The 15,574-nt window shown below is 38.2% G+C and overlaps 1 protein-coding gene across 5 annotated transcripts in view; it reads right to left on the reverse strand.

Moving 5' to 3' along the window:
• TBC1D19 (TBC1 domain family member 19) overlaps positions 1 to 15,574 on the reverse strand; it is a 147,826-nt gene that overhangs the window by 36,156 nt on the left and 96,096 nt on the right. For all 5 annotated transcript variants that reach the window (XM_044767663.2, XM_044767664.2, XM_044767666.2 and 2 more), the window contains 2 exons: positions 5,591 to 5,675; positions 3,092 to 3,136 (listed from right to left, as the gene is read on the reverse strand). In XM_044767663.2, coding sequence (XP_044623598.1) covers positions 3,092 to 3,136; positions 5,591 to 5,675 — 130 coding nt within the window. The remainder of the gene's footprint in view (positions 1 to 3,091; positions 3,137 to 5,590; positions 5,676 to 15,574) is intronic.

Below are 15,574 nucleotides of genomic sequence, written 5' to 3' on the forward strand. Positions count from 1 at the left end.
GTGAGAAAGTAGTGTCTGATGCCACTATCACCTGTTATTTCCATCCTAGGAAAGGTGATCACAGGCTGGGGGGTTGTTGAGTGTGCAAACCTCTCTGCCCCCTTGTAAGGACCTGCCTGGTCAGGGACAGAGAGTAAGTCAGTGAGGTGCAGGCAAACCCCTCTGTGTGGGCCCCCATAACATTTCCTGAGGCAGTAGGGCATGGTGATTAAGAACATTGCTTCTGAAGTCAAAGAGCTGGGGTTCACAGCCTGGCTTTGCTACTTACCAGCTGGGCAAGTTAACACTCTGTGCTTCAGCTTCTTTATCTATAAATAGGGATAATATTAGTGCCTGCCTCAGAAGGTTCTCGTAAGGATTGAATGAACTAATACATGTAACGTACTTAGCACACTGCCTAGTGTATGGTACTGTTTGGAAAATGTTAGCTGCTGCTGCTGCTGTGATTACTGTTATTATTATTATCATAGCAATACTCTTCTCTTGGTGCTTTGAGCTCATTACAAAAGTCTTAAATTATTATCATATGCTATAACCCAGTGATACCTTTTTAAATGTTATAGGATTACTGGCTTTTACATAAAATGGTCTGGCATTGGTTTGCTAGAGTGCTTTTATATGCTGTTTTATAGTTTTTCTATTTCCTTTGTGAGCTGTCTGATTTTCACTTGTTGTTAGTCATTCTTCCTGTCTCCATCAGCCTCTTTCCACGCATCTGTTTTTACAGAGGGCATAAAAACCAGTAAACCAAGTTTGTTAGATATGTGTGTTAAGTAAAAGCTAATATGTTCTAAACTAAGTTGGAAAAGCTCTCCCATGAATAAAGAGAAGGAATTTGACTCCATGGACATCTCCTTTGGTTCTTCAGAGGTATTTTATTATTTTCTGATTCTTAGAGAAATATAAAAAGTTATCAAAAAATTAAGATTCTGGGGGAGATAGGTGTAACAAAGGTTATATACAAATGTTAAAATTATAAAGCTTCTAATTTAGTTCAAATAAATACTCATTAAGCTCCTTCTATGTGCTAGATACCAGAGGAAGAAAAATGAGTGATATGATCCTGAATTTCAAGAAGCTTGCAATCTAGAGGAGAGATGAGGCATAAAGAAACAACGTCAAGATAATGTAATAAGAGAGACCAAAGATTTTCACACTGAGTGCTATGGGAGCCTAGAGAAAGCACCCTTAACCTACCGTGGGGATTCAGGGAAGGCTTCCTGAAGAGACTCCTGCCTGAACTGAGCCTTGGGGACGGCCAAGTGAAGGAAGGTTGAATGGGCTATTCCAAGTATGGGAACAGGAGAGGTAATGAGGGAGGAAGGCGCATAGTGCTTTTGTGAGAGTATGCAGGTGTGGAGGGGGTGTGTGTGTGAAGAATTAAGAGTTTGATATTGCTGTGATTAAAAAAAAGGTGACACGGGAAATGGTGAGAAACGAAGCTGGAAATTAGACTGAATAGGGGCCAGAGTCAAGAGAGGTCCTCGTATGCCACGACAAGAGGCTTGGAGGTACTTGTAAAGAGATGGGGAGCCATTAAGAAAACTTTAAGGAGAAAAATGACAATTTTCAAATTTTCCTTTTAGATGCATAATGCAGACAGCATTGTGAAAGATAGAGCAAAGCTAGAAAAGACTGGAAGAAGAGAAACCAGTTATGTAATTAACAGCATAGAGATAGTAAAGCCTGAGTGAGGGCAAGGCAGCAGCTATGGTGAGGAAGAGAGGGGTTCCAGATATATTTTGGAGATAAAAATTAGACAGCTCTGGTGACTTATTAGATGGTGGAGGGGTACAGACTGAGAGGAATCAAGGATGACTATGAGGTTTTAGGCCTTGAATTACTGGGTAGATGAGAGTACAGTTAACTGACAGAGAAATAGGAGGGGTTTTTTTGTTTTTAAATTTGTTTTTCTCTTTTGAATAGTGGGCATAGAAAGATATATTAATGAGTTCAGGTTGAGATATGTTAACTTTGAATTAATTATTGTAGAGGTCAGAATTGAACATACGAATTTTAGAGTAATTAACAAATAGATAGAAGCAAGAAAGCAGAGGGAAAGCTGTAGGAAAATGTGTGAAAAGAAGAGCAGCAGAACAAGGGTGGGTGAGACACTGGAGAGCACAGGTGCCTACAGAAGGGCAGAGGTGGATGGTCCATGAAAGACCCTGGGATGCCACACTGAGAGGTGCAGGGAGAGAACAGCGCCATGAAAGCCAAGTCTGAGTTTCAGATGGGGTGGTCAACAGAGAAGCTAAACAGACTTGTAACAGCTGCATATGTTGAGCACTCACTATGTATCAGGCACTATGCTATTTTACACATTGTATCTCACTTAATCTATTATCCATATGCTGTATATGATGAATCTGAAATTCGGCAGTCATGTAACTTACACAAGATCATAGGGTGAGCTGGCAGAACCGGGATCTGCACCCAGATCTGCTGTGTTACAAAGCCCATGTTCTTAACTCTGCTGGGGTAAAATAACTTCTTCAGGATGTAACTTAATATTATCATCATAAGACTGCTATAAATTGCTTTTCCAAGAAGCATATCTGAAAAATTAGTAGTCTCAAAGGAATATTTAATATCTAACAAAGTCATTATATATTTGATCACTTTATATTATAAAAATAGATTATTTTGGTGATATATTTCTTCATAATCTTTTTGTTTCATAAATATTACACTTGTCAAATTTCAATGAGAACAATAAGGTGTAACACAAGGCAATCCACTCAAATGATTAGAGCACTGCTCCAATAAAGCCAAAAGGAAAGTCCGGGATGGACAAGTTAGTGTCCTTCAAAGGAAAACTAAGCACCCTGTACTGAGATACCTAAGTCTACTTAGCTTTCTCACAAATATTACTATTGCTCTCAAGGAAAACCAGAGAGGGTATGCACAGTTTAGCACAAACCTATCGCAAACATGGAAAAGTTAACTAAAACAGGTATTCTATAGAAGGTTTATTTTAGACAATAAATTATCATCCACTTAAAGACAGAGAATGAGAAAGTCAAATTCCTATTGCAGAAGTTGTAATTTTCCTATTTCCCACTAGAGGAAGCAATAGCATTACTCTTACCATTTGGTGGATAAAAGACAGCATATTCCTCTAGTCCTAGTTTTCCTATAAGAGAAAACCAGAGAGGGTTTCAGGATGATTAAATAAACAAAACTTTAAAAATTAACTTATTTTGTGAATGCATTAATAATTGATGCAATTTTAAAAATTGCTATAGTACAATTTCATCTCATTTCATGATATGGAATTAATTTGAAAATACGTCAGCAAATCTTTTGATATTAGCAAACCCTTTCATCAAAGTCAATAATATAAACTTAGGTACAAGACAAGTGATACAAAATAATTAAAAGAACAAATGTCTTCAAGACCCTTAAGAACTTAAGAAGAGAAGTATCTATTTACAAGCATAGAATTGTTTTGCTAATTATAAACCAGTCTAATCTATTCATTAAAGCAAGGCTCTGCAATGCCTCATTAGTTCATATTTTTATGGAAAGGGCTGAAAAGTTAAAAATTAAATGCCTTTAACTATATTTTCTGAATCCCAAAACAGTTCATATGCTCCGAGAATGAGGCTAAATATTTGAAATCAGAATCATCTCAGAAAATTAAAATATATTCACCATATCAAACGTTTAAAGGAATTTCTAAAAACAGCTTTTCCTCAAAACTTTTGAGGTTCTGAATTTTACCCACTTCCACTGAATACCTTTAGGTAGCTTTCAGCTTGACAGTTTTCCTAACACCTTTGAGTCTACTGAAAAGTCTCAATAAAAAAATCTCAATAAAAAGTCTATTGCTTTAAGGTAAGATTTTTAATTAAAATACTTTATTTTTTTTGTTCTTGTTGGGGATAGTGGCAGAGAGGAAATGAAGAATAAGAAGTATGAGCAGTTTAGGTTAGGGTGGAGACAACAAGCACTGATCTTGCGTCTAAGGAGAGAATGGAATAATGAAAAATAGATGATAGATGGATGGATGGATGTGAGCGAATACCTGCTAGGAACTCAGTATTGGGATAGGGGCCAAGAGGCAAACAGAATAAATATAAGATATGGTCCCTCAACCATGTGGCTTATAATCCACATAAAACATGAAACATTAGGATATGTTTGCTAAACTTTCTGCCACAGGCTTTAATTGTTTTAGAGGTTAAGAGGAGAGGGAAATTGATGACAGATTGGTGAACATGGTGAGATTAGGCTCGTTCCTGAAGGACCTATGAGTTTTAGGGAACAGGATTGGGACTCTTCCCATATGTGGGACTACACAGAGGCTAGAATGAATACAGGGTAATGTGGAAAGATCAGGGAAGCAAATTTAACTAGGTTAAGACAGGACCAACTGGTGGAGGCCGCCTTAAAATTCCAGCTGAGTTTAGATGTTAGCCCATTCCATAATTAAGTTGCATAATCAGTTGTTCAGAAGATGATATTAAAGAAACAAACAAGCAAACAAAATGTTTCTCTAAGTTCAATTTAGAAGAAATGGAACCGAGAGAGCTCCCATGTTCGGGGGAGCCTGAACCCAGCACCAGGTAATGTAAGCCTGTCCTAGGGCTGGGGTTGGAGCAATGGGGCAGAAAGTTAGACTTAGGAGATATACGAGAAGGTTTCCTTATGGGAACAGCAGAACAACCATACACAATGGGTTGTAAGCTTTCAATGTTGGATGTTCACCACTTAATACAAAGGAGAAACTAGGAAAGGCGTCCAGCTGAAATTAGGTCAGTTGTCAGGTGACAGCAGGATACTGAAATAGTGATATCTTGTAGGCAGCTACTGATAAAGGAGAGAAGAAAGCATTGAAATAGAAATTAGACAACTAAAAGCATATAAATTATGGAAATTTTAAGTGTGGCAGAAAATTTTGAGAGAAGGAACATAGAAAGTAAAAAAAAGTAGAAAAAGCCAATTCATGTGATAAACTCATAGAAGGGAAATTAAAAGTCAAGAGATACGACAAAAACAGCAAAAGAGGAGAGAGCAAATAGAAGAGATGAAAAAGGTAACTTTAAACGCTGCTTTTGGGAACCACTTTCCTGCAATTTGTGATAGACTGCCTGGGGACTGACTGAAGTGGTAGTGAAGGGATGGTTACAATAATCTGAGAGAAATCATATTAATTTACAATAAAATGTTTTTGTGTGTGAGGAAGATTGGCCCTGAGCTAACATGTGTTGCCAATCTTCCTCTTTTTTTTTTTTAAAGATTGGCACCTGAGCTAACAACTGTTGCCAATCTTTTTTTTTCCTGCTTTTTTCTCCCCAAATCCCCCCAGTACATAGTTGTATATTTCCATCGTGGGTCCTTCTGGTTGTGGCATGTGGGATGCCGCCTCAGCATGGCCTGATGAGTGGTGCCATGTCAGCACCCAGAATCTGAACCAGTGAAACCCTGGGCCACCGAAGTGGAGCGTGGGAACTTAACTACTCGGCCTCAGGGCCGGCCCCTACAATAAAATATTTGATGACACCAATATATGCTATAAAATATAACAGCCTTGGGATGATTATGTAAGTCTTAAAGAATACTTCCTTTGCTACTAAAATTTTACCTCTTATGTATGATTTCGGTGGTGAAGCACTGTTGTACGCAAAGTGACCCAACACAGATGTATCCCGGGAAAAACAAAGTAATACCTGCGTATAACATTGGAAAAAAGAAACAATTAAGCACCATTTTATGACAGATAATTCAATGCGATTTCCTGCTTGGGAGGCACTGGGGTAAAATCTTTCAAGTTCAATGCTGCGCTCTCAGTGGGTAGAGTGCTCTCTATTGGTACACCTATGGTGAGTATCACAGTGGATGCCAAGTGTGATGGCCAACGTTCATCCAAAGATTTCTCACTGGTGGCCACCTAAACTTTGAACAACAGCAGAAAATGCAAGTCACTAACTACCAGCTGACTCTTTTATTGTTCCTTCTATCTGGAAAAGAGAAACAGCTTGGAGAAATTGAACAAGATGAGAAATGTATAGGAGCGGCCCTGGGTAGCTACAGTGGCATAGAGCAATATGGGAAGTGCCAGAAACTGGAACTAGACTCATTGCTGGGATGCCGCACTGAGCCAATGCTCATGTCCGGGTGGGAGGGAAGGCAATTCGTGGTATCTAGAAGGGATGGGAGCAGCAATAGAATAAGCAGCAACCCATTACAGGTTAGAAGCTAGTTGTACTGACCAGCAGGTAAAGTGTGGCAACACTTCCTGGCGATGGATAGGTAGGGCCGAAAGTCAGAATCAAGGATGTCCATTAGGAGGAAGTGGATTGCTGACACTTGCCTGGAATTTGGAGGCAGGGAGCCAATCCCTGGAAAGGTGATTAGTGACAGGAAATCTGAGTCCTGCTATTAGAAGACCTGGCATTCAAAAGATGTTACTGAGGGCCAGCCTGGTTGCATAGTGGTTAAGTTCACACTCTCTGCTTTTGCTGCCTGGGGTTTGCAGGTTTGGATCCCAGTCACGGACCTACACACTGCTTGTCAAGCCATGCTGTGGTGGCATCCTACATACAAAATAGAGGAAGATTGGCACAGAGTTTAGCTCAGTAACAATCTTCCTTGAGCAAAAAGAGGAAGATTGGCAACAAATGTTAGCTCAGGGCCAATCTTCCTCACCAAAAAAAAAAAGTTACTGAGAAAAGAATTTGAGAATGACAGGAAAAGGCAGAAGCCCAGTAAACAGAAGAGGGGCACGAAATCAGGGCTGGACTAGCAGCAGCAGCAGACAAACAAACAAAAACCTCCCTTGTGGAGCTTAATTATAGCAGGGGGTAATAAACAGCAAACATTATAAATAGTTACATTATATAGTATATTATGTTGTAAGTGCTATGGGAATAAAAATAAAGAGGAAACAGGGAAGAGTGGTTGGCATTTTAAAGACAGTGGTCAAGGTAGGCTGCACCAAGAAGGAAACATCTAATCAAAGACCTAAAAGGACTTGAAAAAGTTAACATATATAGATATCTGGGGGGAAGAGCATTCCAGGCAGAAGAACCAACAATGCAAAGGCACTATAGCAGGAGTATGCCTGATGGAGGAACAGCATGAAAACAAGCGTGGCTGGAGCAGAAGAGTGGGAAGAGATATGAGAGAGGTAAAGAGAGGCCAAATTATGCAAGGCATTGCAGGCCATTGTCAGGACACTGGCTTTTATTGGGAGTGAAATGAGAGCCACTGCAGGGTTTTCAGCACAGGAGCAAAATGATATCACTTATATTTTATAAGGATCATTCTAGCCACTGTGAAGAGAATTGGCCATGAGGGGCAAGGGCAGAAGCAGGGAGACCCTTTAGGAGACTTGATAGTGGCTTGGACCAGGTAGCAGTGTGTGGTGGGCACTGGGATGTGCCACCCGGATCCCTCTTCAGGAATAAAGGACTTATTACAGATGTTGGTAGTGCTGCCCTCAGCAGTCAGCTCCTTTCAGGGAAGGCGTCTGCTGAAGAGAGCTGTTTTGTTCAAGGATCACGCCCTTTTTCTGGAATGGCCCACAGTCAATGATGACTGATGCATGACTTAAAGGTCCGACCCTCTTGCCCCCATCTCAGGACAGGTGTGAGGGTTCATCCCATCTTCAGATCTCTCCGCAGCATTAACTTCCACTTACAACGAATTGCAGCTAGACTTCTCCCTCTGCTCAATCGTGCTTCATTCACTGCCCTTCTACAGGTGTTGATCCAAAGAGCACTTCCTAATAAATCTTTGGCATACTGATCTCCATCTGAGTCTGCTTCCCTGGGAACTCATCTTGCAACATAGTGAAAGTGGGGAAAATGGTCAAATTATAAATATAATGTAAAGGTCCAAGAGGATTTTACTAACTGATTGGATGGTGTGTGTGAAAGAAAGCTAAGAATCAAGAATGATGCTAAGTGGAAGGGCACTTGATTCTGAATAAGTGAAAAGATGGAGTTACCATCAACTGAGACAGGGAAAGCTGAGTGGAAGAATTCTGAGAGTGAGATCAGGGGCTCAGTTTTCAATATACTAAGTTTGAGATATCTGCAAATTATCTAAATGGAGATGTTGAATAGGCAGTTGGAGATAATAGTCTGGAGTACGAGAGAAACGTTTGGACTGAAGATACAAATTTGGAAATTATCAACGTACAGATGGTAATGAAAGCCATAAGATAGGTGACCTTGGTGAAATCACCATGTGGGTGAGGGTAACTGGAGAAAAGAAGACCAAGAACTGAGACCTGTGACACTCTAACATTAAGATATTAGGCAGAAGGGAACAAACCAGTCATGGAGACTGAGGAGTAACCCAGAGAGGTTGATTTCCCATGATGCTAATGAAGGGCCTTTAGCACCCCTCATTAGCATGGGTCCCTCTGAGTGCTGAGAACTTCTGGGAGATGGTGTATTGTAAGTAATGAGAAGAAGTCAGGTTGTAATCAGAAAGCATTTCCATATATGCATTTCTAGGAAACTGCCTAATAGGGTCTCAGAAAAAAGGGACCTGAATTTCTTATGGTTCTAATAACTTGTTATGATTTTTCTCCTTATTCTCAACAATTATACATGTTTTTGATTTTGTATTTAACTGATTTTGTGTTTGTAATATTATATTGTCTTTCTTAAAGAGGCCCTCCAAAATTGTATAAGTTTTAGGTTCTCAAAATGCTGAATTTGCCTCTGGTGACCAGTAAAGTAAGAGAAGAACCACAGTGTGGTGTCTTAAAAGCAACTGAAGAAAGGGCACAACTAGGTCATATGCTGTTGAGAGATCAATTAAGGGGAGGATTGAGCCGTGGTCATTGGATTTAGTTATTGGTGACCTTGACAATAGCAGTTTCAGCTCAAATGGTAGGACACCATACACCATGTTCAGTATCTGATTTTTTTTTTTAACTTAATAATGTACTTTAGAGATCTTTTCATACCAGTATATCTGAATATACTGCTGGTTTATATAGAACTGCTTCATTTTAAGGACTACATCGTATTTCATTGTGGGTATACACTAAAATTTATTTAATGGGTTAGTTCCCTACATACAAACATTTAAATAATTTTCACTCTATCCTATTTCTGACAATGCCAAAATAATTAGCCTTTTACTGTGTAATTTCACACATATATGAAAATCTCTGTAGGACAAATACATAGAAATAGAATCGCCCAGTCAAAGGGTATGTGCATTGAAAAATGTGATGAATATTTGGCTATGTATTCACATTTTTTGTTATCTTTTATTTAGTATTTCTTTATGTTTGTAGTAGAAAGTGGGCTATATGGGTAAGCTCAATCCCTTATGTTGCCTGGCTATTAATTTTCCATTATATATTCTAAATGATTATTTCTCAAATTTAAAAGAGTAGATGATTTTAATACTTTATTTGGTAAACAGGCATTTAACTGAATTATCTTATTAGTTCTAATGGTTTTCAGTTAATTCCCTTGAATTTTTATTTACCTATACTTGACAATAATTTTGTATCCTTTCTGATATCTATAACTCTTATTTTTCTTATCTTATTCATTGGCTAGAAATTCCAAAATGACTCATATTCTTTGCTTGTTTTAGTGGGAATATCTCTAGTATTTCAACATTAAGTAACATTAATCTACATTAAGATGGCAAATGTTGATTTCACAAAAACATTATGTATATGGCAAAAAATATACTTCCATTCTAGTGCACAGTTAGTGCAAAAAAAGCACGTTAGGTTTCATAACAATGAGAATATACTTAACACTACTGAGCTGTACACTTAAAAATAGTTAAGATAGTAAATTTTATGTTTTTTTTTACCACAATTTAAAAAAATAGATGTTGACAATCCACCAACTGGGAAAAAAATATTTGCAAATCATGTATCTGGCAAAGGGTTAATCTCCATAAGATATAAAGAACTCATACGACTCAACAACAAAAAATCAAACAACCCAATCAAAAAATGGGCAGAGGATATGAACAGACATTTCTCCAAAGAAGATATACAGATGGCCAATGGGCACATGAAAAGATGCTCAACATTACTGATATCAGGGAAACATAAATCAAAACTACGCTAAGATATCACCTTATACCAGTTAAAATGGCTATAATAACCAAGACAGAAAATAACAAATGTTGGAGAGGTTGTGGAGAAAAGGGAAGCCTCATACCCTGCTGGTGGGAATGCAAACTGTTTCAACCACTATGGAAAACAGAATGGAGATTTCTCAAAAAACTAAAATAGAAATACCATATGACCCAGCCATCCCACTACTGGGTATTTATCCAAAGAACTTGAAATCAGCAATTCAAAGAGACTTATACACCCCTATGTTCACTGCAGCACTATTCACAATAGTCAAGACATGGAAGCAACCTAAGTGCCTATTGACTGATGGCTGGATAAAGAACATGTGGTATATATATACAATGGAATACTACTCAGCTACAAAAAATGACAAAATTGTCCCAGTCACAACGACATGGATGGACCTTGAGGGTGTTATGTTAAGCGAAATAAGACAGAGAAAGACTAACACTGTATGATTTCACTCATGTGGAAGACAAACAAACATATGGACAAAGAGAACTATTCAGTGTTTACCGGGGGAAGGGGGGTGGGGTGTGGGCACAAAGGGTGAAGGGGCACACCTATAAGATGACTGACAAATAATAATGTAAAACTGAAATTTCACAATGTTGTAAACTATCACAACCTCAACAACAAAAAAATAGATGTTATTAAATACAGTCTCAAATATGTTTTGGCCATCTATTGATATAATCATATATATTTTGTGTGTGTGTGAGGAAGGTTGGCTCTGAGCTAACATCTGTTGTCAATCCCCCTATATTTGCTTGAGGAAGACTGTTGCTGAACCAACATCTGTGCCAATCTTCTTCTATTTTATGTGGGATGCTGCCACAGTGTGGCTTGACAAGAGGTACTAGGTCTGTGCCCAGGATCCGAACTTGTGAACTACAGGTCACTGAAGTGGAGTGCGCAAACGTAACCACTACCCCCCTGGGCCAGCCCCTCATATCATTTTTTAATTGAGATATAATTGACATATAACATTATATTAATTTCAGGTGTACAATATGATGATTTGATATTTGTATATATGGTGAAATGATCATAATCATATTTTTATTTTTAGACCTATAAATGTGATGAATATTTGTCAATAATTGAGTAAAATCATTAGGTTCTAAAAAAATCTAAATCTATAAAGTGTTATCCGATGAGTAAATACTATTAATCTTTTCTCTTGTCAAACCTTCCTGTACCACTGTGGCGGGAGAATAACGGTCCCTAAAAATGCCCACATCTCAATCCCTGGGACCTGCGGACATGCCACCTTACACGACAAGGAATTTTACAGATGTGATTCAGTTAAAGATCTTTAGATGAGGAGATTATTTTAGGTTATCTTGTTAGGTCCAATGTAATCACAAGAATCCTTATAAATGAAAGAGAGAGGTCAGAGTCAGATAGAGATTTGAAAATGTCATCTGCTGGCTTTGAAGATGAAGAAAGGAAACACGAGCCAAGGAATGCAGGTGTATTCTGGAAGCTGGAAAAGGAAGGTGACGTATTCTACTCCAGAGCCTCCAGAAGGAACACAGCCTTGACAGCACTTTGATTATAGCCCACTGAAACCCATTTCAGACTTCTGATCTTCAGACTGTAGGAGAATATACATTTCTTGTCTTAAGCCACTAAATTTGTGGTACTTTGTTATAGCAGCAATAACAAACTAATACAATTAATATAACTAATAAAGTAATACAACTAATAAAATAATAAATGAATACAACTACTAATAAACTAATACAATTAAAGCAAAATGATGCAAAAGAAAAATATTCTTGTAAATATCTTTCTATGATTGCCTAGAGGGGAAACAATTCCTAAAGAAATGTTTGTACTTACTTTCCCGTAGTAGGCTAACGGGAACATAGCCATGTTAGGACAAGCTCTGTGCTTCTCGAGCCCCTGTTGCCCTAGAGAAGACAAGCTATCTGAGACTGCTCTAAAGAGAACATTGGTGACTGTAAGGTGACAGTGCCAGAGGTGGTATGTCAGACATTATGTACTAGGATGCCACTCCAGCATGCAAGCAAAGAGCTGCCAACTCCTACTCTAACCTGAGTTGTTGTTTTAACTTCCGACACTCCAATTTTGTATCCAGAAGGAAGCGATAGTCCAACTGTAAATTTGCTAGAAAATGTTATGATTATATGAAGATGACAATTTCAATCAGTTAACTAGAAAATTTAACTTTGATTACTTACTAAGTAAAAAATTGATCTTTATGAAGATGAGGTTATACATGGTAGTGACTTACTTTATTTAGAAGAACTGTAAGAAATTGGATGTGTAAGTCTAAATTATGGTTTATACAGCAGAATTATACCTAAACTGTCTGCATATAGCTGCAAAAGATTTACTTGGGCCTATAGCCTTCTTTAGTCTCTTGAAAATATATTTATGGTGAATGTTTCTGAGAAATAAATTAGTTATTAATAAAAAGTATGTAAGAAATGATGGCTATCAATTGGACAATCACTTTAACTTCAACTATTACACAATTTTTTCATTTGTGGTGCTCTTGCATTTTTATCCAAAGCAATTTGGAGAATTTCAAATGATAAATTTTTAAGAATGACTTTTGGAAACACTCTGCCCTGATTTAAATTTCCATAAATTAAAGGGCAATGTGGCTTACAGGGCTTGAAAATTGGACAGACTGGCCTGGAGTTCTGGCAGCTGTCTGAGCTGGGGCTCTGAGCCTCTGCTTCTTCATCTGTAAAATGGGAATAAGGCTACCTTACAGCTTGTTGTAAGACTTAGATATAAAACCCAGGAAGCGTCTGGAGCAGATCCTGGCACCTAAAGCTCTCCATAAATAAACGACAAAGATAGTGCTGATGATCACACCTGCAATGATTAGAGAATACTGGGAGAAAAATAAAAAACCAAAACCTTTTCTCCAGTCTAGTTTCTTGCTTAGGCATGGGCTCTCATCTTCTCACCACATTCTTATGGAGAAAAATAAACTTTTAAAATCCTTCCTTTGTCTGTCCCTCTGACTTCCAACCTATATATCCTTCCTGTGCTTCTAATCTTAATTCCAGTATCATCGTGCTTGTAACTATCCAAAGCCTAAAAACTCAGTCATTCTTGATTCTTCCATCTCTCTCAACCTGCATATTTAGCCAGTCTCCAAAATCCTCCCTTATTCCACCTTTGATAACTCCTTCCTTCTTTCCCTCCCTCCCATCTTCCCTCCTTCCCACAAGTCTTTACTGAACACCCACTGTGTGGCAGGCATTGTTCTAGGCATTGAGAATACAGCTATCAACAAAAAAAACCCCCAAATCCCTGTCCTCATAGTGTTTATGTTTTTGTAAAGGGAGATAAGGGGGAAAAAGCAAAATATATCATATGTCATATGGGGTTAAGTGCTATGGAGAAAAATAATGCAGACACAGGAATAATGCATGTGCACATGCACATGTGTATAGTGGGAGAATTTTGCTATTTTAAATAGGTACCTAAAAGTGGTCAGGAAATGAGCCTGAGCAATAAGATGTTCGAAGGGAGAGGTCTAGAAAAAGATATAAAATTGAGATTTGTCAGTGTATAAGAGGTATTTAAAGCCACGAGAATAGATGAGATCACCAATGGCAAGGGCAGGAAAAGAAAAAAGAGGTCTAAGGACTTATCTTTGGGGTACTCTAGGGTAGGACAGGGAGACGAGGAGAAACAGCAAAGGTGAATGAGAATGCCAGCTAGTAAGATAGAAGGAAACCAGAAAGCATGATATCTTAGAAGCCAAGTAAAGAAAATAAAGGAGAAGGCAGGATTAACCGAATGACCAAACAGATAAAGTAGGATGTGAAGTGGGAACTGACCATTGGATTCAGCAATACAACGTCACTTGTGACGGTAGTGGAGCAGTTGGGCAAAAAAAGTCTGATTAAGGAGGGTTCAAGAAAGACTAGGAGGATAGGAATTAGAAACAATATCCACAGATTTTTAAAACAGTTTTGCTGAATAAGGGAACAGAGGAATGGGGCAGTAGCTAGAAGGGATATGGGATTAAGAAATATTTTTGTTTATTTTGCTTTGCTTTCCAGATGAGAGGAATGACAGCCTATTTGTATACTGAGAGGAGTGATCCAATAGAGATGGAAAAATTGACAATGGAAAAACCAGCAATTGCACTGCCTTTGAGTACCAAGGGGAGATGAGTTTTAGTGTCCAAATGGAGGGATTGGCTTTATCATAAATAAAAGCAAGGCCAGTTTACCCATAATAACAGGAAATGAAAGCTGAGTATACAGGTGCAGACGCAGGTAGGTGGAGTACATGTGGTGCTGAGAGTATGTGCGGCTTCTTTTCGTAGAGCTTTTATTTTTTTCAGAAACAGGACTCTAAGTCATCAGCTGAGAGAGAAGAGGTGGAGGTCTGAAGAAAGAGGAGGTGTGAAAAGCCATCTAGGAGAATGGATGAATGATTGGACTAGGGAAATGAAGAGGAATGGCTGGGCAGAACTAAGGACTCTGTTGAGGTTAGCAGTCATGAATTTAAAGTAAAACCACTAATCATGGCTGCATGTTTTTCTCCAGCTGTGTTCAAATGCACACTGCAGCCACAGAATTGGTGGAGAATTGTATTTAACTAGAGTTAAGGTTTTATCAAGTAATTACTATTAGAAAGCAGAAGAAGGGCAAGGGAGCTGAACAAGTATTCAAGAGGAAGTGATTATAACAATAGGTCATGGAACTAACATGTCTTTCACATTTGTTCTCTCTTGTCTATTCACACAGACTTTGCTCTGTATCAGGTGCTCATTAACTCTAACCTGAACTGCTGGAGCTGTTCACTGCTATGCTACGCTAGTCTCTCCTCACCAATCACAGCATGCACAAGGTTCATGTCTATTTTTGTTTTTCCCATTCTCTTCCTAATTCCTTGCCTTTAAGAACCAGACATTTCTTATAGCATTTCTATTCTGAAGCCAGTGCTAAAACTGTACTACTCCCAGAATTTATTTCCCTTTTAATTGTATTTGCATGGAACATTACATAAACCTCTATCAGAGCCTTTATCAAATTGTATTATAACTATCTCTTTGCTTTTCTCCTCATTTTCCAATCAAATGTGAGCTTAATAAACATCTTCTTGTGCAGCACCTAAAACAGTGCCAGTATCAGAACAGACTCTGAATACTTTGACTAAATGGATATGTGAATAAAGGATATCTGACTGCATCTGGGCCTTTCTTAAACCCATGCAATGGCATTAAAATATCAGTAACTATGGCATTCTTTAATATGTCAGTACTGCTACTGAGCATATGCTAGATAAACCAAGCACATGATAGAGGATTTCTTGCACAACAGAAAGAATAAATTCCACGTCTTCACTTTACTAAATAGGAATTCTTCCCTATGGATATTTTATACTCTTTGGACAATAAGTTAACTCTTGTAGGTTGTCATGATACCATTAAGTACTGGAACCCAAAAATGATATTGTCAAACTATGCAATTTACTTCCATGGAATAAAGGGTG

Source organism: Equus asinus, chromosome 3, assembly GCF_041296235.1.
Source record: "Equus asinus isolate D_3611 breed Donkey chromosome 3, EquAss-T2T_v2, whole genome shotgun sequence".
Lineage (NCBI taxonomy): Eukaryota > Metazoa > Chordata > Mammalia > Perissodactyla > Equidae > Equus > Equus asinus.